Source organism: Oncorhynchus mykiss, chromosome 12, assembly GCF_013265735.2.
Source record: "Oncorhynchus mykiss isolate Arlee chromosome 12, USDA_OmykA_1.1, whole genome shotgun sequence".
Classification (NCBI taxonomy): Eukaryota; Metazoa; Chordata; class Actinopteri; order Salmoniformes; family Salmonidae; genus Oncorhynchus; species Oncorhynchus mykiss.
In genome coordinates, this window is record NC_048576.1 from 4,739,818 (window position 1) to 4,766,767 (window position 26,950).

The 26,950-nt window shown below is 45.2% G+C and overlaps 1 protein-coding gene across 2 annotated transcripts in view; it reads left to right on the forward strand.

Annotated features, from left to right (window-relative positions):
- LOC110536864 (A-kinase anchor protein 2) overlaps positions 1 to 26,950 on the forward strand; it is a 219,385-nt gene that overhangs the window by 161,365 nt on the left and 31,070 nt on the right. The window contains exon 1 of one of the 2 annotated variants that reach the window (XM_036936738.1): positions 17,088 to 17,305. The exons of the other annotated variant lie outside the window; for it this stretch is intronic. Within the exon in view, the coding sequence (XP_036792633.1) occupies positions 17,198 to 17,305 (108 nt within the window). The 5' untranslated portion in view covers positions 17,088 to 17,197. Of the gene's footprint in view, positions 1 to 17,087; positions 17,306 to 26,950 lie in introns of those variants that run through there. 2 annotated transcript variants of the gene reach the window in all.

A 26,950-nucleotide genomic window follows, 5' to 3' on the forward strand; every position in this document is an offset into this window, starting at 1 on the left:
AGTGTATATCACCATGGTAATGTTAATGTGTTGTAATACAGTAGAACAGTGTCTATCCCCATGGTAATGTTGAAATACAGCAGAACAGTGCCTATCACCATGGTAATGTTAATGTGTTGTAATACAGTAGAACAGAGTCTATCACCATGGTAAGGTTGTATTACAGTAGAACAGAGTCTATCACCATGGTAATGTTAATGTGTTGTAATACAGTAGAACAGAGTCTATCACCATGGTAATGTTAATGTGTTATAATACAGTAGAACAGAGTCTATCACCATGGTAATGTTAATGTGTTGTAATACAGTAGAACAGAGTCTATCACCATGGTAATGTTAATGTGTTGTTATACAGTAGAACAGAGTCTATCACCATGGTAATGTTAATGTGTTGTAATACAGTAGAACAGGGTCTATCACCATGGTAATGTCAATGTGTTGTAATACAGTAGAACAGAGTCTATCACCATGGTAATATCAATGTGTTGTAATACAGTAGAACAGTGTCTATCCCCATGGTAATGTCAATGTGTTGTAATACAGTAGAACAGAGTCTATCACTATGGTAATGTTGTAATACAGTAGAACAGTGTCTATCCCCTTGGTAATGTTGTAATACGGTAGAACAGAGTCTATCACCATGGTAATGTTAATGTGTTGTAATACAGTAGAACAGGGTCTATCACCATGGTAATGTTAATGTTTTGTAATACAGTAGAACAGGGTCTATCACTATGGTAATATCAATGTGTTGTAATACAGCAGAACAGAGTCTATCACTAGACCTCAGGTATCAGGTTTATGGCAGTATGGGTCTACTAGGCCTCAGGTATCAGGTTTATGGCACTGTGAGTCAACTAGGGCTCAGGTATCAGGTTTATGGCAGTATGGGTCAACTAGGCCTCAGGTATCAGGTTTATGGCAGTATGGGTCTTAATAGGCCTCAGGTATCAGGTTTATGGCAGTAGGGGTCTACTAGGCCTCAGGTATCAGGTCTTTGGCAGTATGGGTCTACTAGGCCTCAGGTATCAGGTTTATGGCAGTATGGGTCTACTTGGCCTCAGGTATCAGGTTTATGGCAGTATGGGTCTACTAGGCCTCAGGTATCAGGTTTATGGCAGTATGGGTCTACTAGGCCTCAGGTATCAGGTTTATGGCAGTATGGGTCAACTAGGCCTCAGGTATCAGGTTTATGGCAGTATGGGTCTACTAGGCCTCAGGTATCAGGTTTATGGCAGTATGGGTCTACTAGGCCTCAGGTATCAGGTTTATGGCAGTATGGGTCTACTAGGCCTCGGGTATCAGGTTTATGGCAGTATGGGTCTACTAGGCCTCAGGTATCAGGTTTATGGCAGTATGGGTCTACTAGGCCTCAGGTATCAGGTTTATGGCAGTATGGGTCAACTAGGCCTCAGGTATGGCGATACTTCACAGTTTTATTTACCGCTATGCTAATACTTGGAACTAAGAAAGCTGCTATTCGACTATAACTTTTGTGTACCGTTTAAATCTGATCTCTTTAACTTTGATTATCGATGTAATATAGCCTTTGAAATGACCTTTGTTTGTAAAATTAATGTTCGTTTTTGCACAATCTGAGTTTTGTATTCTCTGTTCGGTGGTTTCTTCGGAAGCGCGTCTGAAGGTAACATCACATACCTGTGGCTCAAGTCTAGAATTGGATTACCTCTATAGTAATGTTAATGGGCTCTCCTGTCTATGTAGGTAACATTAATTGATTTATTTTGACCTTTATTTAACTAGTCAAGTCAGTTAAGAACAAATTCTTATTTACAATGACGGTCTACCGGGGAACAGTGGGTTAACTGCCTTGTTCAGGGGAAGAACGGCAGATTTTTACCTTGTCAGCTCGGGGATTCAACCCAGCAATGTTTTGGTTACTGGCCCAACGCTCCAACCACTTTGCTACCTGCCTCCCCATGGCCACATGATGATATTGTCTGTGTCCCTTCACCCTACATAGTGCACTACGTTTCACCATGGCCCAGTAGTGCACTATATAGGGAATAGGGTTCTATAGGGTCCTGGTCTAAAGTAGTGCACTCCATATGGAATAGGGTTCCATAGGCCTCTGGTCTAAAGAAGTGTACTAATTAGGGAATAGGGTTCCATAGGGCTCTGGTCTAAAGAAGTGTACTATATAGGGAATAGGGTTATTTAGGGCTCTGGTCTAAAGTAGTGCACTATACATAGGGAATAGGGTTCTTTAGGGCTCTGGTCTAAAGTAGTGCACTATAAATAGGGAATAGGGTTCCATAGGGCTCTGGTCTAAAGTAGTGTACTATATAGGGAATAGGGTTCCATAGGGCTCTGGTCTAAAGTAGTGCACTATATAGGGAATAGGGTTCTATAGGGCTCTGGTCTAAAGTAGTGCACTATACAGAGAATAGGGTGCCATTTGTCCAGCGGTCTGCTGTCCTCTGATCCAGATTTGAAGCCTTCAGGAAATTACATTGTAGAAATCAATAGTCATTGTTTCCCAGGACAGGACAGAGCCCATGTGGATGGCACAGTTCCATTTTGATTGGCCATTTACTCAGAGCAGGATGTTATGCAATACCTTGCTTAAATAAACTGAAAGTATTTTGTATGGGATTACAATTGTTGCTCTAATTTCAACTAGATTTGTCCTACATCACATTGAGTTACTCATTATCTAAGCACACAATTAGTAACCTACTCGGTTGACAGGTGTTTCTGACAGGATGCTAATGGCTATAGGAAGGTGTCTGCTGTTTCGCTGCTTCCTCTCACTGTAACAGGATGAGCCATACCTTTAAACCTAGTAACTGGAGGAGGAACTGTCCCTTTAAAACTAGTAACAGGAGGAGGAACCATCCCTTTAAACCTAGTAACTAGAGGAACCATCCCTTTAAACCTAGTAACAGGAGGAGGAACTGTCCCTTTAAAACTAGTAACAGGAGGAGGAACCATCCCTTTAAACCTAGTAACAGGAGGAGGAACCATCCCTTTAAACCTAGTAACAGGAGGAGGAACCATCCCTTTAAAACTAGTAACAGGAGGAGGAACCATCCCTTTAAACCTAGTAACAGGAGGAGGAACCATCCCTTTAAACCTAGTAACTGGAGGAACCATCCCTTTAAACCTAGTAACAGGAGGAGGAACTGTCCCTTTAAAACTAGTAACAGGAGGAGGAACCATCCCTTTAAACCTAGTAACAGGAGGAGGAACCATCCCTTTAAACCTAGTAACAGGAGGAGGAGCCATCCCTTTAAACCTAGTAACTGGAGGAACCATCCCTTTAAACCTAGTAACAGGAGGAGGAGCCATCCCTTTAAACCTAGTAACTGGAGGAACCATCCCTTTAAACCTAGTAACAGGAGGAGGAGCCATCCCTTTAAACCTAGTAACTGGAGGAGGAACTGTCCCTTTAAACCTAGTAACAGGAGGAGGAACCATCCCTTTAAAGCTAGTAACTGGAGGAGGAGCCATCCCTTTAAACCTAGTAACTGGAGGAACCATCCCTTTAAACCTAGTAACTGGAGGAACCATCCCTTTAAACCTAGTAACTGGAGGAGGAACTGTCCCTTTAAACCTAGTAACTGGAGGAACCATCCCTTTTAAAGCTAGTAACAGGAGGAACCATCCCTTTAAACCTAGTAACTGGAGGAGGAACTGTCCCTTTAAACCTAGTAACTGGAGGAGGAACTGTCCCTTTAAACCTAGTAACTGGAGGAGGAACTGTCCCTTTAAACCTAGTAACTGGAGGAGGAACTGTCCCTTTAAACCTAGTAACAGGAGGAGGAACCATCCCTTTAAACCTAGTAACAGGAGGAACCATCCCTTTAAACATAGTAACAGGAGGAGGAACCATCCCTTTAAACCTAGGAACTGGAGGAGGAGCCATCCCTTTAAACCTAGTAACTGGAGGAGGAGCCAGCCCTTTAAACCTAGTAACTGGAGGAGGAACTGTCCCTTTAAACCTAGTAACAGGAGGAGGAGCCATCCCTTTAAACCTAGTAACAGGAGGAGGAACCATCCCTTTAAACCTAGTAACTGGAGGAGGAGCCATCCCTTTAAACCTAGTAACTGGAGGAGGTGCCATCCCTTTAAACCTAGTAACTGGAGGAGGAACTGTCCCTTTAAACCTAGTAACAGGAGGAGGAGCCATCCCTTTAAACCTAGTAACTGGAGTAGGAACTGTCCCTTTAAACCTAGTAACAGGAGGAGGAGCCATTCCTTTAAACCGAGTAACAGGAGGAGGAACCATCCCTTTAAACCTAGTAACAGGAGGAACCATCCCTTTAAAGCTAGTAACTGGAGGAGGAACTGTCCCTTTAAAACTAGTAACAGGAGGAGGAACCATCCCTTTAAACCTAGTAACTGGAGGAACCATCCCTTTAAACCTAGTAACTGGAGGAGGAACTGTCCCTTTAAACCTAGTAACTGGAGGAGGAACCATCCCTTTAAAACTAGTAACAGGAGGAGGAACCATCCCTTTAAAACTAGTAACAGGAGGAGGAACCATCCCTTTAAACCTAGTAACTGGAGGAGGAGCCATCCCTTTAAACCTAGTAACAGGAGGAGGAACCATCCCTTTAAACCTAGTAACAGGAGGAACCATCCCTTTAAACCTAGTAACTGGAGGAGGAGCCATCCCTTTAAACCGAGTAACAGGAGGAGGAACCATCCCTTTAAACCTAGTAACTGGAGGAGGAACCATCCCTTTAAACCGAGTAACAGGAGGAGGAACCATCCCTTTAAACCTAGTAACTGGAGGAACCATCCCTTTAAACCTAGTAACTGGAGGAGGAACCATCCCTTTAAACCTAGTAACTGGAGGAGGAGCCATCCCTTTAAACCTAGTAACTGGAGGAACCATCCCTTTAAACCTAGTAACAGGAGGAGGAGCCATCCATTTAAACCTAGTAACTGGAGGAGGAGCCATCCCTTTAAACCTAGTAACTGGAGGAGGAACCATCCCTTTAAACCTAGTAACTGGAGGAGCCATCCCTTTAAACCTAGTAACTGGAGGAGGAACTGTCCCTTTAAACCTAGGAACTAGAGGAGGAACCATCCCTTTAAACCTAGTAACAGGAGGAGGAACCATCCCTTTAAACCTAGTAACTGGAGGAGGAGCCATCCATTTAAACCTAGTAACTGGAGGAGGAGCCATCCCTTTAAACCTAGTAACTGGAGGAGGAACCATCCCTTTAAACCTAGTAACTGGAGGAGGAGCCATATCTTTAAACCTAGTAACTGGAGAAGGAGCCATCCCTTTAAACCTAGTAACTGGAGAAGGAGCCATCCCTTTCAACCTAGTAACTGGAGGAGGAGCCATCCCTTTAAACCTAGTAACTAGAGAAGGAGCCATCCCTTTAAACCTAGTAACTGGAGGAGGAGCCATCCCTTTAAACCTAGTAACAGGAGGTGCCATCCCTTTAAACCTAGGAACTGGAGGAGGAACCATCCCTTTAAACCTAGTAACTGGAGAAGGAGCCATCCCTTTAAACCTAGTAACTGGAGGAGGAGCCATCCCTTTAAACCTAGTAACTGGAGAAGGAGCCATCCCTTTAAACCTAGTAACTGGAGAAGGAGCCATCCCTTTAAACCTAGTAACTGGAGGAGGAGCCATCCCTTTAAACCTAGTAACAGGAGGTGCCATCCCTTTAAACCTAGGAACTGGAGGAGGAACCATCCCTTTAAACCTAGGAACTGGAGGAGGAACCATCCCTTTAAACCTAGTAACAGGAGGAGGAGCCATCCCTTTAAACCTAGTAACAGGAGGAACCATCCCTTTAAACCTAGTAACAGGAGGAACCATCCCTTTAAACCTAGTAACAGGAGGAACCATCCCTTTAAACCTAGTAACTGGAGGAGGTGCCATCCCTTTAAACCTAGTAACTGGAGGAGGAGCCATCCATTTAAACCTCGTAACTGGAGGAGGAGCCATCCCTTTAAACCTAGTAACTGGAGGAGGAGCCATCGCTGTAAACCTGGCATCTCTGTCAGTCAGTTCAATTTTCCTTCAAACCTGAGCTTCCCTTCCTCTCCAGTTGTCTGGGGAGGATATGAGGATGTGCGGGGTGAGGTGGCGGAGGGGGGGGTGAAGGGGAATGGGGTGTGGTGGGGGGGTGAGGATAAGGGCTCAGGACGAACAGTCGACAGGAACACAGCTATCTTTTATGTCTTCCTGCAAACCTCACCCTGCTCTTCTCAGAAAACATGTTATGTAATCCCTATTGTCCTAATATGACTGTTGATGGTAGGAGGAGAGGGACAGGAGGAGTTGAGGTTAGGTGAAGGTGGAGCAGACCTGCTTTCAAATACTACATGAAATCATTTAAAAAATACTTGATCTGTTCTTGATTGAGTTTGTCTGGCTTAATTAATGAACCAATACAATATTCTCCAAACTGCTAAAGACCTGTCCATCTGCCACTACAGGCTGCCTAGAGCAAACAATCAAAGTATTTGAAAGATTTCTAATAGTATTTGAACCCAGGTCTGGCTGTAAAGCCAACGTCATGACAACTGGAACAAGTCAGTAGGATGTGATCTGGAGTGTCTTGGGGTGTTAGCAGTGGTGGAAGCTCATGTTCTTTTTGTGTCACTTGTTCAGTTGATGGCCATCTGTGGCTGGTTCTAGGAAGAAGAAACTGTGTTCCTGGGGATTGTGACGGAGCCCAACGCCTGCTAGTGAGAGGTTCATGTCTGTCTGTGGCTTCATGTGATACGATGTGGCCTCTTTCTTCACCATAGAATTAGAACGAGTAGAACGGATGTCCCCATTGAGGTCAATTATGTCATTAGGAGTGGACTAGTGGCCATTTTGAGTGTCCCCATGGGAGCAAATTCTATTTCTGTTATCTTAGCCAATCGTCACACTCCATGTGTTACCATGGATGACAATTGTATCCTCTTTGTAATGTGGAGGTAACTATATCGTCAATTGTATCCTCTTTATAATGTGGAGGTACCTAAAATTGTCAATTATATCCTCTTTGTAATGTGGAGACAACTGTACCGTCATTTTTAAAAATCTGTATATGGCTGCTATACTGTACATACCACTGGAATACTGTTTCAGCCAATTAGCATCCAGGATTCAAACTACCCATTTTATAAAGATAACTGGGTCATCTTTGTTTAACCGTAGTGTCTGATGTCCCATTTCTCTGTGTTGGTCAGTGTGATTCACAGTGTTAAAAACAGCATCAAGTTAGTCATATGTTTATAGACCAGACAGAGTAGCCGTGAAGACAGGACAGCAGAATGGAGACTTGGGTACATCCCATTCATTTTGATGAGAGTCCTTTCGGCCCTAACCTTAGTAGTGCACTATAGGGGTGGCAGTGTAGCCTAGTAGTTAGAGTGTAGAGGAGGCAGGTAGCCTAGTGGTTAGAGTGTGGGGGGGGCAGGTAGCCTAGTGGTTAGAGTGTAGAGGTGGCAGGTAGCCTAGTGGTTAGAGTGTAGAGGAGGCAGGTAGCATAGTGGTTAGAGTGTAGAGGAGGCAGCTAGCCTAGTGGTTAGAGTGTAGAGGTGGCAGGTAGCCTAGTGGTTAGAGTGTAGAGGCGGCAGGTAGCCTAGTGGTTCGAGTGTAGAGGTGGCAGGTAGCCTAGTGGTTAGAGTGTAGAGGCGGCAGGTAGCCTAGTGGTTAGAGTGTAGAGGTGGCAGGTAGCCTAGTGGTTAGAGTGTAGAGAGGGCAGGTAGCCTAGTGGTTAGAGTGTAGAGGAGGTAGGTAGCCTAGTGGTTAGAGTGTAGAGGAGGCAGGTAGCATAGTGGTTAGAGTGTAGAGGAGGCAGGTAGCCTAGTGGTTAGAGTGTAGAGGAGGCAGGTAGCATAGTGGTTAGAGTGTAGAGGAGGCAGGTAGCCTAGTGGTTAGAGTGTAGAGAGGGCAGGTAGCTTAGTGGTTAGAGTGTAGAGGAGGTAGGTAGCCTAGTGGTTAGAGTGTAGAGGTGGCAGGTAGCCTAGTGGTTAGAGTGTAGAGGCGACAGGTAGCCTAGTGGTTAGAGTGTAGAGGTGGCAGGTAGCCTAGTGGTTAGAGTGTAGAGGTGGCAGGTAGCCTAGAGGTTAGAGTGTAGAGGCGACAGGTAGACTAGTAGTTAGAGTGTAGAGGAGGCAGTGGTTAGAGTGTAGGGGCGGCAGGTAGCCTAGTGGTTAGAGTGTAGGGGCGGCAGTTAGCCTAGTGGTTAGAGTGTAGAGGAGGCAGTGGTTAGAGTGTAGGGGCGGCAGGTAGCCTAGTGGTTAGAGTGTAGGGACGGCAGGTAGCCTAGTGGTTAGAGGGTAGAGGCGGCAGGTAGACTAGTGGTTAGAGTGTAGGGGCGGCAGGTAGCCTAGTGGTTAGAGTGTGGAGGCGGCAGGTAGCCTAGTGGTTAGAGTGTAGAGCTGGCAGGTAGTCTAGTGGTTAGAGTGTAGAGGTGGCAGGTAGTCTAGTGGTTAGAGTGTAGAGGCGGCAGGTAGTCTAGTGGTTAGAGTGTAGAGGCGGCAGGTAGCCTAGTGGTTAGAGTGTAGAGGTGGCAGGTAGTCTAGTGGTTAGAGTGTAGAGGTGGCAGGTAGCCTAGTGGTTAGAGTGTAGAGGTGGCAGGTAGCCTAGTGGTTAGAGTGTAGAGGTGGCAGGGTAGCCTAGTGGTTAGAGTGTAGAGGTGGCAGGTAGCCTAGTGGTTAGAGTGTAGAGGCGGCAGGTAGCCTAGTGGTTAGAGTGTAGAGGTGGCAGGTAGTCTAGTGGTTAGAGTGTAGACGTGGCAGGTAGCCTAGTGGTTAGAGTGTAGAGGTGGCAGGTAGTCTAGTGGTTAGAGTGTAGAGGTGGCAGGTAGCCTAGTGGTTAGAGTGTAGAGGTGGCAGGTAGTCTAGTGGTTAGAGTGTAGAGGTGGCAGGTAGTCTAGTGGTTAGAGTGTAGAGGCGGCAGGTAGTCTAGTGGTTAGAATGTTGGACTAGTAACCGAAAAGTTGCAAGTTCAAACCCCCGAGCTGACAAGGTACTAATCTGTCGTTCTACACCTGAACAGGCAGTTAACCCACTGTTCCTAGGCTGTCATTGAAATTAAGAATTTGTTCTTAACTGACTTGCCTAGTTAAATAAAGGTCAAATAAAAATAAAAATATACAAAAAATATAAGGAATAGAGTTCCATAGGACTCTGGTCTAAAGTAGTGCACTATATAGGGAATAGGGTTCCATAGGGCTCTGGTCAAAAGTAGTGTACTATATAGGGAATAGGGTTCCATAGGGCTCTGGTCTAAAGTAGTGCACTATATAGGGAATAGGGTTCCATAGGGCTCTGGTCTAAAGTAGTGCACTATATAGGGAATAGGGTTCCATAGGGCTCTGGTCTAAAGTAGTGCACTATATAGGGAATAGGGTTCCATAGGGCTCTGGTCTAAAGTAGTGCACTATATAGGGAATAGGATTCCATAGGGCTCTGGTCTAATGTAGTGCACTATATAGGGAATAGGATTCCATAGGGCTCTGGTCTAATGTAGTGCACTATATAGGGAATAGGGTTCCATAGGGCTCTGGTCAAAAGTAGTGTACTATATAGGGAATAGGGTTCCATAGGGCTCTGGTCTAAAGTAGTGCACTATATAGGGAATAGGGTTCCATAGGGCTCTGGTCTAAAGTAGTGCACTATATAGGGAATAGGGTTCCATAGGGCTCTGGTCTAAAGTAGTGCACTATATAGGGAATAGGGTTCCATAGGGCTCTGGTCTAAAGTAGTGCACTATATAGGGAATAGGATTCCATAGGGCTCTGGTCTAATGTAGTGCACTATATAGGGAATAGGATTCCATAGGGCTCTGGTCTAATGTAGTGCACTATATAGGGAATAGGGTTCCATAGGGCTCTGGTGTAAAGTAGTGCACTATATAGGGAATAGGGTTCCTTCCATAGGACTCTTGGTGGTCTATAGCAGCTTCCCACCAGAATGGGCTTTAGGTGAGGCAGATACCTCATAATGACATCACAATACCTACTAATGACATCACAGTACCCCTAATGACATCACAATACCCCATAATGACATCACAATACCTCGTAATGACATCACAATACCCCATAGTGACAAAGAGAAAACAGGTTTTTAGACATTTTTTGCAAATGTATTAAAGATTTTAAACAAACATCTTATTTGAATAGGTATTCAGACCCTTTGTTATGGGAATCGATATTGATCTTAGGTGCATCCTGTTTCCATTGATCATCCTTGAGATGTTTCTACAACTTGATTGGAGTCCACCTGGGGTAAATTCAATGAATTGGACATGATTTGAAAAGACACACAGCTGTCTATATTAGGTCCAACAGTTGACAGTGCATGTCAGAGCAAAAACCAAGCCATGAGGTCGAAGCAATTGTCCGTAGAGGTCTGAGACAGGATTGTATTGAGATACAGATCTGGGGAAGGGTAGCAAAACATTTCTGCAGCATTGAAGGTCCCCAAGAACACAGTGGCCTACGTCATACTTAAATGGAAGAAGTTTGGAACCACCGAGACTCTTCCTAGAGCTGACGGGCCTTGGTCATGGAGGTGGCCAAGAACCTGATTGTCACTCTGACAGAGCTCCAGAGTTCCTCTGTGGAGATGGGAGAACCTTCAGAAGAACAACCATCTCTGCAGCACTCCACCAATCAGGCCTTTATGGTAGAGTGGACAGACGGAAGCCACTCCTCAGTAAAAGGCACTTCACAGCCCGCTTGAAGTTTGCCAAAAGGCACCTAAACATTCTCTGGTCTGATGAAACCAAGATTTAATTGTTTGGACTGAATGCCAAGCCTTATGTCTGGAGAAAACCTGGCACCATCTCTACGGTGAAGCATTGTGGTGGCAGCATCATGCTGTGGGGATATAACTCAATCAGCGTTCAGGGATCAAGCCACCCAGTTTAGAAAGGCCATTATATAATATGATTGAGTTGATCATCTCTCTCTCATTACTGGAGCAAGAATTACAATATGATTGAGTTGATCATCTCTCTCTCATTACTGGAGCAAGAATTACAATATGATTGAGTTGATCATCTCTCTCTCATTACTGGAGCAAGAATTACAATATGATTGAGTTGATCATCTCTCTCTCATTACTGGAGCAAGAATTACAATATGATTGAGTTGATCATCTCTCTCTCATTACTGGAGCAAGAATTACAATATGATTGAGTTGATCATCTCTCTCTCATTACTGGAGCAAGAATTACAATATGATTGAGTTGATCATCTCTCTCTCTCATTACTGGAGCAAGAATTACAATATGATTGAGTTGATCATCTCTCTCTCATTACTGGAGCAAGAATTACAATATGATTGAGTTGATCATCTCTCTCTCATTACTGGAGCAAGAATTACAATATGATTGAGTTGATCATCTCTCTCTCATTACTGGAGCAAGAATTACAATATGATTGAGTTGATCATCTCTCTCTCATTACTGGAGCAAGAATTACAATATGATTGAGTTGATCATCTCTCTCTCTCATTACTGGAGCAAGAATTACAATATGATTGAGTTGATCATCTCTCTCTCATTACTGGAGCAAGAATTACAACAGAGTACAATCATAATAGCCTGCAGTGTATTCCTTATAGCAGTGTGTGTGTGTGTGTGTGTGTGTGTGTGTGTGTGTGTGTGTGTGTGTGTGTGTGTGTGTGTGTGTGTGTGTGTGTGTGTGTGTGTGTGTGTGTGTGTGTGTATGTGTGTGTGTGTGTGTGTGTGTGTGTGTGTGTGTGTGTGTGTGTGTGTGTGTGTGTGTGTAAATAGTGTTCTCTGGTGGTCCCAACGGACTCTGAAACAACGTATTTAACTTTCCTCTTCAGTCTTAACAGTGAAGAATCATGGGAAACTGGCTAGAACACACAGGAGATACAGTATTATTATCCCCTGAGTAACTCTTATTTTTATACTGAACAAAAATCTAAACGCAACATGCAACAAGTTCATTTAAGGAATTCACTCAATTTAAATAAATTCATTAAACACTTAATCTTTAGATTTCACATGACTGGGCATGGGTACAGCCATAGGTGGGTCTGGGAGTGCATAGACCCACCCCCACTTGGGAAACAGGCCCAGCCAATCAGAATGAGTTTTCACCAAACAAAAGGGATTTATTACAGACAGAAATTCCTCAGCGACCGCCCACAGACGATCCCACAGGTGAAGATGCTGGATGTGGAGGTCCTGGGTTGGCGTGGTTACACGTGGTCTGTGGTTGTTAGGACGGTTGGACGTACTGCCAAATTCTCTAAAACGACGTTGGAGGCAGTTTATGTTAGAGAAATGACCATTCAATTCTCTGCCAACATCCCTGGTGGACATTCTTGCAGTCAAACATGCCAATTGCACGATCCCTCAAAACTTGAGACATCTGTGGCGTTGTGTTGTATGACAAACCTGCACATTTTAGAGAGCCCTTTAATTGTCCCCAGCAGAAGGTGCACCTGTGTAATGATCATGCTGTTTAGTCAACTTATTGACATGCCACACCTGTTAGGTGGATGGATTATCTTGGCAAAGCATAAATGTTCACTAACAGGGATATAAACTAATTTGTGCACAACATTTTAGAGAAATCAGCTTTTTGTGTGTATGGAAAATGTTCGAGGATCTTTTATTTCAGCTCATGAAACATGAGACCAACACTTAACCAACACTTTTGAGTTTATATTGTTGTTCAGTTTACTAGTTAGCTAGTTACAGTAGCTGTGGAACGGAGCAGAGGTCACCTGACAGAACCCATGATTCCTCCCACAAACACAGCTCCCCTCCACCTCTCCCTCCCTCCACCTCTCACTCCCTCCACCTCTCCCTCCCTCCACCTCTCCTGCCCCTCCACCTCCCTCCCTCCACCTCTCCTGCCCCTCCACCTCCAGCCCCTCCACCTCTCCTGCCCCTCCACCTCCCTCCCTCCACCTCTCCTGCCACTCCACCTCTCCTGCCCCTCAACTTCTCCTGCCCCTCCACCTCCCTCCCTCCACCTCTCCTGCCCCTCCACCTCCCTCCCTCCACCTCTCCTGCCCCTTGACCTCTCCTGCCCCTCCACCTCCCTCCCTCCACCTCTCCTGCCACTCCACCTCTCCTGCCACTCCACCTCTCCTGCCCCTCCACCTCTCCTGCCCCTCCACCTCCCTCCCGCCACCTCTCCTGCCACTCCACCTCTCCTGCCACTCCACCTCTCCTGCCCCTCCACCTCTCCTGCCCCTCCACCTCCCTCCCGCCACCTCTCCTGCCACTCCACCTCTCCTGCCACTCCACCTCTCCTGCCCCTCCACTTCTCCTGCCCCACCACCTCCCTCCCTCCACCTCTCCTGCCCCTCCACCTCTCCTGCCCCTCCACCTCTCCTGCCCCTCCACCTCCCTCCCGCCACCTCTCCTGCCACTCCACCTCTCCTGCCACTCCACCTCTCCTGCCCCTCCACCTCTCCTGCCCCTCCACCTCCCTCCCGCCACCTCTCCTGCCACTCCACCTCTCCTGCCACTCCACCACTCCTGCCCCTCCACTTCTCCTGCCCCTCCACCTCCCTCCCTCCACCTCTCCTGCCCCTCCACCTCTCCTGCCCCTCCACTTCTCCTGCCCCTCCACCTCCCTCCCTCCACCTCTCCTGCCCCTCCACCTCTCCTGCCCCTCCACCTCTCCTGCCCCTCCACCTCCCTCCCTCCACCTCCCTCCCTCCACCTCTCCTGCCCCTTGACCTCTCCTGCCCCTCCACCTCCCTCTCTCCACCTCCCTCCCTCCACCTCTCCTGCCCCTCCACCTACCTCCCTCCACCTCCCTTACTGGCTCAGTAGTTGGTTATGCCCACTGAGTGGGAAACATTATTACTATTCACTGTTGATCCACTGTGGTAATTGTGTGACTGAATACATTTGATGATTGTCATGAAACAGCCCTTTAAAGCAGTGTAACTATTTAAAAGCCCTTTAAAGCAGTGTAACTATATAAAAGCCCTTTAAAGCAGTGTAACTATATAAAAGCCCTTTAAAGCAGTGTAACTATTTAAAAGCCCTTTAAAGCAGTGTAACTATTTAAAAGCCCTTTAAAGCAGTGTAACCATTGAAAAGCCCTTTAAAGCAGTGTAACTATTTAAAAGCCCTTTAAAGCAGTGGAACTATTTAAAAGCCCTTTAAAGCAGTGTAACCATTTAAAAGCCCTTTAAAGCAGTGGAACTATATAAAAGCCCTTTAAAGCAGTGGAACTATTTAAAAGCCCTTTAAAGCAGTGTAACTATTTAAAAGCCCTTTAAAGCAGTGTAACTATTTAAAAGCCCTTTAAAGCAGTGGAACTATATAAAAGCCCTTTAAAGCAGTGTAACTATATAAAAGCCCTTTAAAGCTGTGTAACTATATAAAAGCCCTTTAAAGCAGTGTAACTATTTAAAAGCCCTTTAAAGCAGTGTAACCATTTAAAAGCCCTTTAAAGCAGTGTAACTATTCAAAAGCCCTTTAAAGCAGTGTAACTATTTAAAAGCCCTTTAAAGCAGTGTAACTATTTAAAAGCCCTTTAAAGCAGTGTAACTATTTAAAAGCCCTTTAAAGCAGTGTAACTATTTAAAAGCCCTTTAAAGCAGTGTAACTATTTAAAAGCCCTTTAAAGCAGTGTAACTATTTAAAAGCCCTTTAAAGCAGTGGAACTATTTAAAAGCCCTTTAAAGCAGTGTAACTATATAAAAGCCCTTTAAAGCAGTGTAACTATATAAAAGCCCTTTAAAGCAGTGTAACTATTTAAAAGCCCTTTAAAGCAGTGTAACTATTTAAAAGCCCTTTAAAGCAGTGTAACTATTTAAAAGCCCTTTAAAGCAGTGGAACTATATAAAAGCCCTTTAAAGCAGTGTAACTATTTAAAAGCCCTTTAAAGCAGTGTAACTATATAAAAGCCCTTTAAAGCAGTGTAACTATATAAAAGCCCTTTAAAGCAGTGTAACTATTTAAAAGCCCTTTAAAGCAGTGTAACTATTTAAAAGCCCTTTAAAGCAGTGTAACTATTTAAAAGCCCTTTAAAGCAGTGTAACTATATAAAAGCCCTTTAAAGCAGTGTAACTATTTAAAAGCCCTTTAAAGCAGTGTAACTATATAAAAGCCCTTTAAAGCAGTGTAACTATATAAAAGCCCTTTAAAGCAGTGTAACTATATAAAAGCCCTTTAAAGCAGTGTAACTATTTAAAAGCCCTTTAAAGCAGTGGAACTATTTAAAAGCCCTTTAAAGCAGTGTAACTATTTAAAAGCCCTTTAAAGCAGTGTAACTATTTAAAAGCCCTTTAAAGCAGTGGAACTATTTAAAAGCCCTTTAAAGCAGTGTAACTATTTAAAAGCCCTTTAAAGCAGTGTAACTATTTAAAAGCCCTTTAAAGCAGTGGAACTATTTAAAAGCCCTTTAAAGCAGTGTAACTATTTAAAAGCCCTTTAAAGCAGTGGAACTATTTAAAAGCCCTTTAAAGCAGTGTAACTATATAAAAGCCCTTTAAAGCAGTGTAACTATATAAAAGCCCTTTAAAGCAGTGTAACCATTTAAAAGCCCTTTAAAGCAGTGTAACTATATAAAAGCCCTTTAAAGCAGTGTAACTATTTAAAAGCCCTTTAAAGCAGTGTAACTATTTAAAAGCCCTTTAAAGCAGTGTAACTATTTAAAAGCCCTTTAAAGCAGTGTAACTATATAAAAGCCCTTTAAAGCAGTGTAACTATTTAAAAGCCCTTTAAAGCAGTGTAACTATATAAAAGCCCTTTAAAGCAGTGGAACTATATAAAAGCCCTTTAAAGCAGTGTAACTATATAAAAGCCCTTTAAAGCAGTGTAACTATATAAAAGCCCTTTAAAGCAGTGTAACTATTTAAAAGCCCTTTAAAGCAGTGGAACTATTTAAAAGCCCTTTAAAGCAGTGTAACTATTTAAAAGCCCTTTAAAGCAGTGGAACTATATAAAAGCCCTTTAAAGCAGTGTAACTATTTAAAAGCCCTTTAAAGCAGTGTAACTATTTAAAAGCCCTTTAAAGCAGTGTAACTATATAAAAGCCCTTTAAATAAACAGTAATTAGTAACTGAAGCTATTGTGTTAACATAGCAACTAACTGAAGCTATTGTGTTAACATAGCAACTAACTGAAGCTATTGTTGTTCTGCTAACTAGCAGGAAGTCTGTGATTCTGTAACCATGGATGTCGCTGCCTCCACCCTACCGCAATGAGACAGACGTCCTCTGCTGAAACAGACACGTTGTTTCTCATTGCTTCAATATGAGTTAAACATAGAATAGAAGTGTCCCTGTTCTGTAGCATAGCACAGGGGTGGAGGGAAAGGGAAGTTGCAGCTTATAGATATCAGGCAGTGTATAGTCCCGCCCCTACTTAGTCAATTGACACCATATTTGAGAGAGGAGAGGAGAGGAGAGGAGAGGAGAGGAGAGGAGAGGAGAGGAGAGGAGAGGAGAGGAGAGGGGAGGGGAGGGGAGGGGAGGGGAGGGGAGAGGAGAGGAGAGGAGGGGAGGGGAGGGGAGAGGAGAGGAGAGGAGAGGAGAGGAGAGGAGAGGAGAGGAGAGGAGAGGAGAGGAGAGGCTAAGGCTTTTATTTACTGATCTCATGAACCAGCCAGCACAACACTGATAAACAAACACACCTTGCCTGTCTGATACCATGGAGCCCAGTTGACATCTGTATATACAGCAGTTTATTTAAACAGCAGTCAAAGTATTTTGGCCATAGGAGTGGCAGAACTCTAAGGCCAGCCCAGGATGCTTTCCTAGTGACAGGGAAAAAATGTATTTGAGATGACTGTCCTAGCCCAAAATGTCCCCTCCCCCTTCCTCCTTATTTGGGGCTCATGTGTGAGCTCTCAGACTGTGACAGTGTGCCCTGCGCAGCCTGCTAGGAGGGAGGGAGGGGAGGGAGGAGTGGGGAGGAGGGAGGAGGGTGAGAAGGAGGGGGAGAGAAGGGGGGAGAAGGGAAGAGGGGAGAGAAGGAGGGAAGAAGGGGAGGGAGAGAAGGAGGGAGGAGGGGGTAGAAGGAGGGGAGAGAAGGAGGGAAGGAGGGGGAGGGACAGAAGGAGGGTGGAGAAGAGATGAGGGAGGGAGGGAGGGAGGGTTGGGTGTTTTGGGGTGTAGGAGTAGAGTGCTGCTTCACTCCTCTAAACAGAGGGGGGTTTTGTGTGTGGAGGGGTTTCTGGCTTCTGGAGAGAGAAGAGAGGGAACACACTCCCTTTTTTAGCCAGACCCTCTGCCTCTCTGTCTGCCCGCCCATGACATCACAGCCTGAAGAGAGGCACGGCCAGGGGAGGAATGTGACGGGGAGAGAAGTTGAGAAAGGAGAGAAAAACGTTCTGGGAGAGAGGAAACGGATAGACAGGGTAAGTAATGCAGCTAGCTGGCTGGACTCTTACACATGAGGAGAGAGGAAACAGATAGACAGGGTAAGTACTGCAGCTAGCTGGCTGGTCTCTTACACATGAGGAAAGAGGACAACAGATAACATTAGGCAGGGTAAGTAATGCAGCTAGCTGGCTGGTCTCTTACACATGACGAGAGATAGGAAAGGGTGGGAGCAGAGATATAGGGCACTGTGTGTTACTTTGTAGTAGTGAGTATTTTCGTCCATGTATCTCAGTCTGAGGAAAGAGAAGAGGAGGAATCTGATCTAAGCAATAAGAAGGTTTTACAGTGGAAGTCCCTCACTGTGTTGAAGAATAACACACAGAGGTACTTAACCACTCGCCTCTTCGCTCTGGGAGACATGTACCCAGAAAACACTTTGTATAGCCCGAAGGCATTCTAGAATCTAGACTGGTAAGGCATTCCAAGTTCTAGACTGGTAAGACATTCCAAGTTCTAGACTCGTAAGGCTTTCCAGATTCTAGACTACACTGGTAGGGAATTCTGGATTCTAGATTGGTAAAGCATTCTAGATTGGTAAGGCATTCTAGACTCTAGACTGGTAAGGCATTCCAGATTCTAGACTAGACTGGTAAGGCATTCTAGATTCTATATTGGTAAGGCATTCTAGATTCTAGACTGGTAAGGCATTCTAGATTGGTAAGGTATTCTAGATTCTTGATTGGTAAGGCATTCAAGATTGGTAAATCATTCCAGATTCTAGAATGGCAAAGCATTCCAGATTCTAGACTGGTAGGCATTCTAGATTCTATATTCTAGATTGGTAAGGCATTCTAGATTGGTAAATCATTCCAGATTTTAGAATGGCAAAGCATTCCAGATTCTAGACTGGTAAATCATTCCAGATTCTAGAATGGCAAATCATTCCAGATTCTAGAATGGCAAAGCATTCCAGATTCTAGAATGGTAACGCATTCCAGATTCTAGACTGGTAAAGCATTCCAGATTTTAGACTAGTAAGGCATTCCAGATTCTAGACTGGTAAGGCATTCCAGATGCTAGTCTGGTAAGACATTTCAGATTTGAGGCTAGACTGGTAAGGCATTCTAGTTTCTAGACTAGTAAGGTATTCCAGATTCTAGACTGGTAAGGAATTCTAGAGTCTAGACTGGTACAGCATTCCATATGCTAGACTGATAAGGCATTCTAGATTCTAGACTGGTAAGGCATTCCAGATTATAGACAGGTAAAGCATTCCAGATTCTAGACTGGTAAGGTAGTCTAGACTGGTAAAGCCCTCCAGATTATAGACTGGTAAGGCATTCCATATTCTAGACTGGTAAGGCATCCCAGAGTCTATATTGGTAAGGCATTCTAGATTCTAGACTGGTAGGCCTTCCAGATTAAAGACTGGTAAGGCATTCCACATTCTCAATTGGTAAGGCATTCTAGATTATAGACTGGTAAAGCATTCTAGATTATAGACTGCTAAACCATTCCAGATTCTAGACTGGCAAATTATTACAGATTATAGACTGGTAAGGCATTCCCGATTTTAGGCTAGACTGGTAAAACATTCTAGATTATAGTATGGTTAGACATGCTAGATTCTAATGTGGTAAGTCATTCCAGGTTCTAGGCTGGTAAGGCATACCCAATTCTAGACTGGTAAAGCCTTCTAGATTATATACTGGTAAATTAATACAGATTTTAGACTGGTAGGGCATTCCAGATTCTAGACTGATAAGGTATTCCATACTCTAGACTGGAAAGGCGTTCCAGATTCTAGGCTAGACCGGTAATGCATTCTAGATTTTAGACTCGTAAATCCTACCAGATTATAGACTGGTGAGACATTCCATATTCTAGATTGGTAAGGCATTCCAGATTCTAGGCTAGACCAGTAAGGCATTCTAGATTCTAGACTGGTAAGGCATTCCAGATTCTAGACTGGTAGGCATTCCAGATTCTAGACTGGAAAGGCATTCCAGATTCTAGAATAGATTGGTAAGGCATTCCAGATTCTAGGCTAGACCAGTAAGGCATTCTAGATTCTAGACTGGTAAGGCATTCCAGATTCTAGATTGATAAGGCATTCCATACTCTAGACTGGAAAGGCATTCCATACTCTAGATTGGAAAGACATTCCAGATTCTAGGCTAGACTGGTAAGACATTCCAGATTCTAGACCGGTAAGGCACTCTAGATTCTAGACTGGTGAGACATTCCAGATTCTAGACTGGTGAGACATTCCAGATTCTAGACTGGTAAGGCTATCCAGATTCTAGGCTAGACCAGTAAGGCATTCTAGATTCTCTCTCTCTCTCTCTCTCTCTCTCTCTGTATCTCTCTCTCTCTCTCTCTCTCTCTCTCTCTCTCTCTCTCTGTGTTCTAGTGTCTTTTTGTCAATGGTGAGGGATCTCTCTCTCTGTCTGTCTGTCCATGCAGTGCATTCTATAGACTCAGCTTGCTCTCCAGCTAACAGCGCATTGGCCAGAGTAGACATCTAGTGTTACCGGGTAGGAGGGGATCACTTACAAGAAAGGAAGAGAGAGAGGAGGGAAGGGAGGGCAGGGGAGTGTTGCTGTAACAATGTGTGTTGCTGTAACAGTGTGTGTTGCTGGTGTGTGTTGCTGTAACAGAGTGTGTTGCTGTAACAGTGTGTGTTGCTGGTGTGTGTTGCTGTAACACTGTGTGTTGCTGTAACAGTGTGTGTTACTGGTGTGTGTTGCTGTAACAGTGTGTGTTGCTGGTGTGTGTTGCTGGTGTGTGTTGCTGAAACAGTGTGTGTTGCTGGTGTGTGTTGCTGTAACAGTGTGTGTTGCTGGTGTGTGTTGCTGGTGTGTGTTGCTGTAACAGTGTGTGTTGCTGGTGTGTGTTGCTGTAACAGAGTGTGTTGCTGTAACAGTGTGTGTTGCTGGTGTGTGTTGCTGTAACACTGTGTGTTGCTGTAACAGTGTGTGTTACTGGTGTGTGTTGCTGTAACAGTGTGTGTTGCTGGTGTGTGTTGCTGGTGTGTGTTGCTGAAACAGTGTGTGTTGCTGGTGTGTGTTGCTGTAACAGTGTGTGTTGCTGGTGTGTGTTGCTGGTGTGTGTTGCTGTAACAGTGTGTATTGCTGGTGTGTGTTGCTGGTGTGTGTTGCTGTAACAGTGTGTGTTGCTGGTGTGTGTTGCTGTAACAGTGTGCGTTGCTGTAACAGTGTGTGTTGCTGGTGTGTGTTGCTGGTATGTGTTGCTGTAGCAGTGTGTGTTGCTGTAACAGTGTGTAATGCTGGTGTGTGTTGCTGGTGTGTGTTGCTGGTGTGTGTTGCTGTAACAGTGTGTGTTGCTGTAACAGTGTGTGTTGCTGTAACAGTGTGTGTTGCTGGTGTGTGTTGCTGTAACAGTGTGCGTTGCTGTAACAGTGTGTGTTGCTGGTGTGTGTTGCTGGTATGTGTTGCTGTAGCAGTGTGTGTTGCTGTAACCGTGTGTAATGCTGGTGTGTGTTGCTGGTGTGTGTTGCTGTAACAGTGGGTGTAGCTGTAACAGTGTGTGTTGCTGGTGTGTGTTGCTGTAACAGTGTGTGTTGCTGGTGTGTGTTGCTGTAACAGTGTGTGTTGCTGTAACAGTGTGTGTTGCTGGTGTGTGTTGCTGTAACACTGTGTGTTGCTGTAACAGTGTGTGTTACTGGTGTGTGTTGCTGTAACAGTGTGTGTTGCTGGTGTGTGTTGCTGGTGTGTGTTGCTGTAACAGTGTGTGTTGCTGGTGTGTGTTGCTGTAACAGTGTGTGTTGCTGGTGTGTGTTGCTGGTGTGTGTTGCTGTAACAGTGTGTATTGCTGGTGTGTGTTGCTGGTGTGTGTTGCTGTAACAGTGTGTGTTGCTGGTGTGTGTTGCTGTAACAGAGTGTGTTGCTGTAACAGTGTGTGTTGCTGGTGTGTGTTGCTGGTGTGTGTTGCTGTAACAGTGTGTGTTGCTGTAACAGTGTGTGTTACTGGTGTGTGTTGCTGTAACAGTGTGTGTTGCTGGTGTGTGTTGCTGTAACAGTGTGTGTTGCTGGTGTGTGTTGCTGGTGTGTGTTGCTGTAACAGTGTGTATTGCTGGTGTGTGTTGCTGGTGTGTGTTGCTGTAACAGTGTGTGTTGCTGGTGTGTGTTGCTGTAACAGAGGGTGTTGCTGTAACAGTGTGTGTTGCTGGTGTGTGTTGCTGGTGTGTGTTGCTGTAACAGTGTGTGTTGCTGTAACAGTGTGTGTTACTGGTGTGTGTTGCTGTAACAGTGTGTGTTGCTGGTGTGTGTTGCTGTAACAGTGTGTGTTGCTGGTGTGTGTTGCTGGTGTGTGTTGCTGTAACAGTGTGTATTGCTGGTGTGTGTTGCTGTAACAGTGTGTGTTGCTGGTGTGTGTTGCTGTAACAGTGTGCGTTGCTGTAACAGTGTGTGTTGCTGGTGTGTGTTGCTGGTATGTGTTGCTGTAGCAGTGTGTGTTGCTGGTGTGTGTTGCTGTAACAGTGTGTGTTGCTGTAACAGTGTGTGTTACTGGTGTGTGTTGCTGTAACAGTGTGTGTTGCTGGTGTGTGTTGCTGTAACAGTGTGTGTTGCTGGTGTGTGTTGCTGGTGTGTGTTGCTGTAACAGTGTGTATTGCTGGTGTGTGTTGCTGGTGTGTGTTGCTGTAACAGTGTGTGTTGCTGGTGTGTGTTGCTGTAACAGTGTGCGTTGCTGTAACAGTGTGTGTTGCTGGTGTGTGTTCCTGGTATGTGTTGCTGTAGCAGTGTGTGTTGCTGAGGTGTGTTGCTGTAACAGTGTGTGTTGCTGTAACAGTGTGTGTTACTGGTGTGTGTTGCTGTAACAGTGTGTGTTGCTGGTGTGTGTTGCTGGTGTGTGTTGCTGTAACAGTGTGTATTGCTGGTGTGTGTTGCTGGTGTGTGTTGCTGTAACAGTGTGTGTTGCTGGTATGTGTTGCTGTAACAGTGTGCGTTGCTGTAACAGTGTGTGTTGCTGGTGTGTGTTGCTGGTATGTGTTGCTGTAGCAGTGTGTGTTGCTGTAACAGTGTGTAATGCTGGTGTGTGTTGCTGGTGTGTGTTGCTGGTGTGTGTTGCTGTAACAGTGTGTGTTGCTGTAACAGTGTGTGTTGCTGTAACAGTGTGTGTTGCTGGTGTGTGTTGCTGTAACAGTGTGCGTTGCTGTAACAGTGTGTGTTGCTGGTGTGTGTTGCTGGTATGTGTTGCTGTAGCAGTGTGTGTTGCTGTAACCGTGTGTAATGCTGGTGTGTGTTGCTGGTGTGTGTTGCTGTAACAGTGGGTGTAGCTGTAACAGTGTGTGTTGCTGGTGTGTGTTGCTGTAACAGTGTGTGTTGCTGGTGTGTGTTGCTGGTGTGTGTTGCTGGTGTGTGTTGCTGTAACAGTGTGTGTTGCTGTAACAGTGTTTGTTGCTGGTGTGTGTTGCTGTAACAGTGTGTTTTAGAGGAGGTATGAGACATGTGTTCTAGTGACTGTGCACTGTTCCGTCGTCAGCTGGTTTCACATGACTGTTGATGTCATTATCAACTCAGGCTGGAAGACAGTGGCGAGGCATTCAGGGACACAGAACATCAGAGTAGACAGGGTCCACGCATCAGAGAGGACGGAACAGACTCATTGAGATATAGATATATAGAGAGAAGGTGGAAGAGAGGGAGGTAGAGAGGGAAGAGAGAGAAGAGAGGGTGGTAGAGAGGGAAGACATGGAGGTTGAGAGGGAGGTAGAGTGAGGAAGAGAGGGAGGTAGAGAGGGAAGAGAGGGAGGTAGAGAGGGTGGTAGAGAGAGAAGAGAGGTAGAGAGGGGGGTTGAGAGGGAGGTAGAGTGAGGAAGAGAGGGAGGTAGAGAGGGAAGAGAGGGAGGTAGAGAGGAAAGAGGGAGGTGGAGAGAGAAGAGAGAGGTAGAGAGGGAAGAGAGAGAAGAGAGGGTGGGAGATGGGGAGGTAGAGAGGGAAGAGAGGGAGGTAGAGAGGGAGGTAGAGAGGAAAGAGGGAGGTGGAGAGAGAAGAAAGAGGTAGAGAGGGAAGAGAGAGAAGAGATGGTGGGAGATGGGGAGGTAGAGAGGGTGGTAGAGAGAGAAGAGAGGTAGAGAGGGGGATTGAGAGGGAGGTAGAGTGAGGAAGAGAGGGAGGTAGAGAGGGAAGAGAGGGAGGTAGAGAGGAAAGAGGGAGGTGGAGAGAGAAGAGAGAGGTAGAGAGGGACGAGAGAGAAGAGAGGGTGGGAGATGGGGAGGTAGAGAGGGAAGAGAGGGAGGTAGAGAGGGAGGTAGAGAGGAAAGAGGGAGGTGGATAGAGAAGAAAGAGGTAGAGAGGGAAGAGAGAGAAGAGATGGTGGGAGATGGGGAGGTAGAGAGGGAAGAGAGGAAAGAGATAGAAGAGAGGGAGGTAGAGAGGGAGGTAGAGAGGGAAGATAGGGAGGTAGAGAGGAAAGAGGGAGGTGGAGAGAGAAGAGAGGGAGGTAGAGAGGGAGTTAGTGAGGGAGGTAGAGAGGGAAGAGAGGGCGGTAGAGAGGGTGGTAGAGTGAGGAAGAGAGGGAGGTAGAGAGGAAAGAGAGAGGTGGAGAGAGAAGAGAGAGGTAGAGAGGGAAGAGAGGGAGGTAGAGAGAGGGAAATAGGGATGAAATGTTGAATCCTGAGGAATTGAAGAATGTAAAATAATGTAGGCAGTGTGAATATTGTGTGAGTTAAAGTATTGAGCTGATCTGCTATTGAGCTGGTAAACTACACTCTAATAAACGCTGGGTTGTTTGATGAACCAACTGCTGAGTTGATTGATGAACCAACTGCTGAGTTGATTGATGAATCAACTGCTGAGTTGTTTGATGAACCAACTGCTGGGTTGTTTGATGAACCAACTGCTGAGTTGTTTGATGAACCAACTGCTGGGTTGTTTGATGAACCAACTGCTGAGTTGTTTGATGAACCAACTGCTGAGTTGTTTGATGAACCAACTGCTGAGTTGTTTGATGAACCAACTGCTGGGTTGTTTGATGAACCAACTGCTGAGTTGTTTGATGAACCAACTGCTGAGTTGTTTGATGAACCAACTGCTGGGTTGTTTGATGAACCAACTGCTGAGTTGTTTGATGAACCAACTGCTGAGTTGATTGATGAATCAACTGCTGGGTTGCAGGCATTGGGTCACTTAGTTGAGACCCCAGCGGGTCAGATCACAAGGCTGGAGGCAGGTCTTAGTAGGGGCGTGCCTGTTAGATAGTTATTTTTGGTCACCCTTGAGAGTAAATGTCATTCAGATTAATCTGTTCTGTTGCATTGTTATCACATGTTAATAATGCTAATAATTTATTCCATTTATATAGGGTTTTACAAAGAATCTCAAAATGCTTCAAAGCACACACATATTTTTTGGGGGGTGGGAAACAACACCACGACATCATGAGACGGACAGTCAGTAGAAAGTTCATGGCTTGAGTGATCATCGGAGAGAGGTGGTCAACCAGGGAGTCCGGAGGCAGGCAGGAGGCACGGTCTCATCAAGGTGTCTCGCTGTCTCTGGCTTTTCCAAAGTTTAACTCAATCAGAGGAAGCTTGAGCTAAGCCACTAGAGTGGCTACTTCTTCACAAGAGTCCATGGAGTCCATAGCTACTCCTTCACTAGAGTCCATAGCTACTCCTTCACTAGAGTCCATAGAGTCCCTAGCTACTCCTTCACTAGAGTCCATAGCTACTCCTTCACTAGAGTCCATGGAGTCCATAGCTACTCCTTCACTAGAGTCCATGGAGTCCATAGCTACTCCTTCACATGAGTCCATGGAGTCCATAGCTACTCCTTCACTAGAGTCCATAGCTACTCCTTCACTAGAGTCCATAGAGTCCCTAGCTACTCCTTCAGTAGAGTCCATGGAGTCCATAGCTACTCCTTCACTAGAGTCCATGGAGTCCATTGCTACTCCTTCACTAGAGTCCATAGCTCCTCCTTCACTAGAGTCCATAGCTACTCCTTCACTAGAGTCCATAGAGTCCATGGCTACTCATTCACTAGAGTCCATGGAGTCCATAGCTACTCCTTCACTAGAGTCCATAGCTCCTCCTTCACTAGAGTCCATAGCTCCTCCTTCACTAGAGTCCATAGCTACTCCTTCACTAGAGTCCATAGAGTCCATGGCTACTCATTCACTAGAGTCCATGGAGTCCCTAGCTACTCCTTCACTAGAACCCATAGCTACTCCTTTACTAGAGCCCATAGTTACTCCTTCACTAGAGTCCATGGCTACTCCTTCACTAGAGTCCATAACTACTCCTTCACTAGAGTCCATAGCTACTCCTTCACTAGAGTCCATAGCTACTCCTTCACTAGAGCCCATAGCTACTCCTTCACTAGAGTCCATAACTATTCCTTCACTAGAGTCCATAGCTACTCCTTCACTAGAGTCCATAGCTACTCCTTCACTAGAGTCCATAACTACTCCTTCACTATTGTCCATAGCTCGTCCTTCACTAGAGCCCATAGCTACTCCTTCACTAGAGTCCATAACTACTCCTTCACTAGAGTCCATAGCCTCTCCTTCACTAGAGTCCATAGCTACTCCTTCACTAGAGTCCATAGCTACTCCTTCACTAGAGTCCATAGCTACTCCTTCACTAGAGTCCATAGCTACTCCTTCACTAGAGTCCATAGCTACTCCTTCACTAGAGTCCATAGCTACTCCTTCACTACTACCAAAATTAAGCACCCACTTGGATTAAGCTGCGGCAGTTGCGTGACACCAGAAAGCACATCACATTTCAATACTAATTCAAAAGCAGCCTTGTAACTTTGTCGTCCATGTGATTCTCATCATCTTTCGGCTTCTCTCCATCCTCAACCTTCAGACTATGGCTGGCAGCTAGCCAGCTAACGTTAGCCAGCTAGCTAAAACAAACAAACGACTTGGCTGCTTCCTGTGTTTGATTCTGATTATATTAATTAGCTATATGAATTGTTTCGTTCTTAAAAAAAAAAATTTTTGGTAACATTCAAATTAATTAATTACCATTTTTTTTTTACAAAATGTACAGGAGCTCTGTTCTTACATTGCTGCTAGGGAACCATGACAACTGTAAAACTGTTAAGGTTGAATACTGACACTTCTGTAGCTTTGATTAGGCTGACACAGGTGGATGTTCCTAAAAAAAATAGCCCAATAGTGGGATACGTAAATAAGAATGTTGTGACATTTATATTAGAACATTTATCTGATTTATTTCACCTTTATTTAACCAGGTAGGTCATGTGTCACGTGCAAGAGGGAGGAGGAGACTGTATGATGTGTGTTGAGTGGTGTCTGTTGGCTGATTGGTCAGTGACAGGGATGTCAGAGGTTAGAGGTCGACTGAGGCGCTCTTTCTTCCCCTTTATTGACAGTGTCCAAAAGGTCACTTTGCCCTATATAGTGCACTTCTTGTTACCAGAGCCCTATGGAAACATACATAGGGATTAGGGTGCCTTTTGGGATACATACAGAGTGTGGCAGTAGGAGTATATAATGCGTGACACAATGTCCCTCAGTGTCTCAGAGAGAGAGCAGCCCAGAGCCCTCAGTGTCTCAGAGAGAGAGAGCAGCCCAGAGCCCTCAGTGTCTCAGAGAGAGAGAGCAGCCCAGGGCCCTCAGTGTCTCAGAGAGAGAGAGCAGCCCAGGGCCCTCAGTGTCTCAGAGAGAGAGAGCAGCCCAGG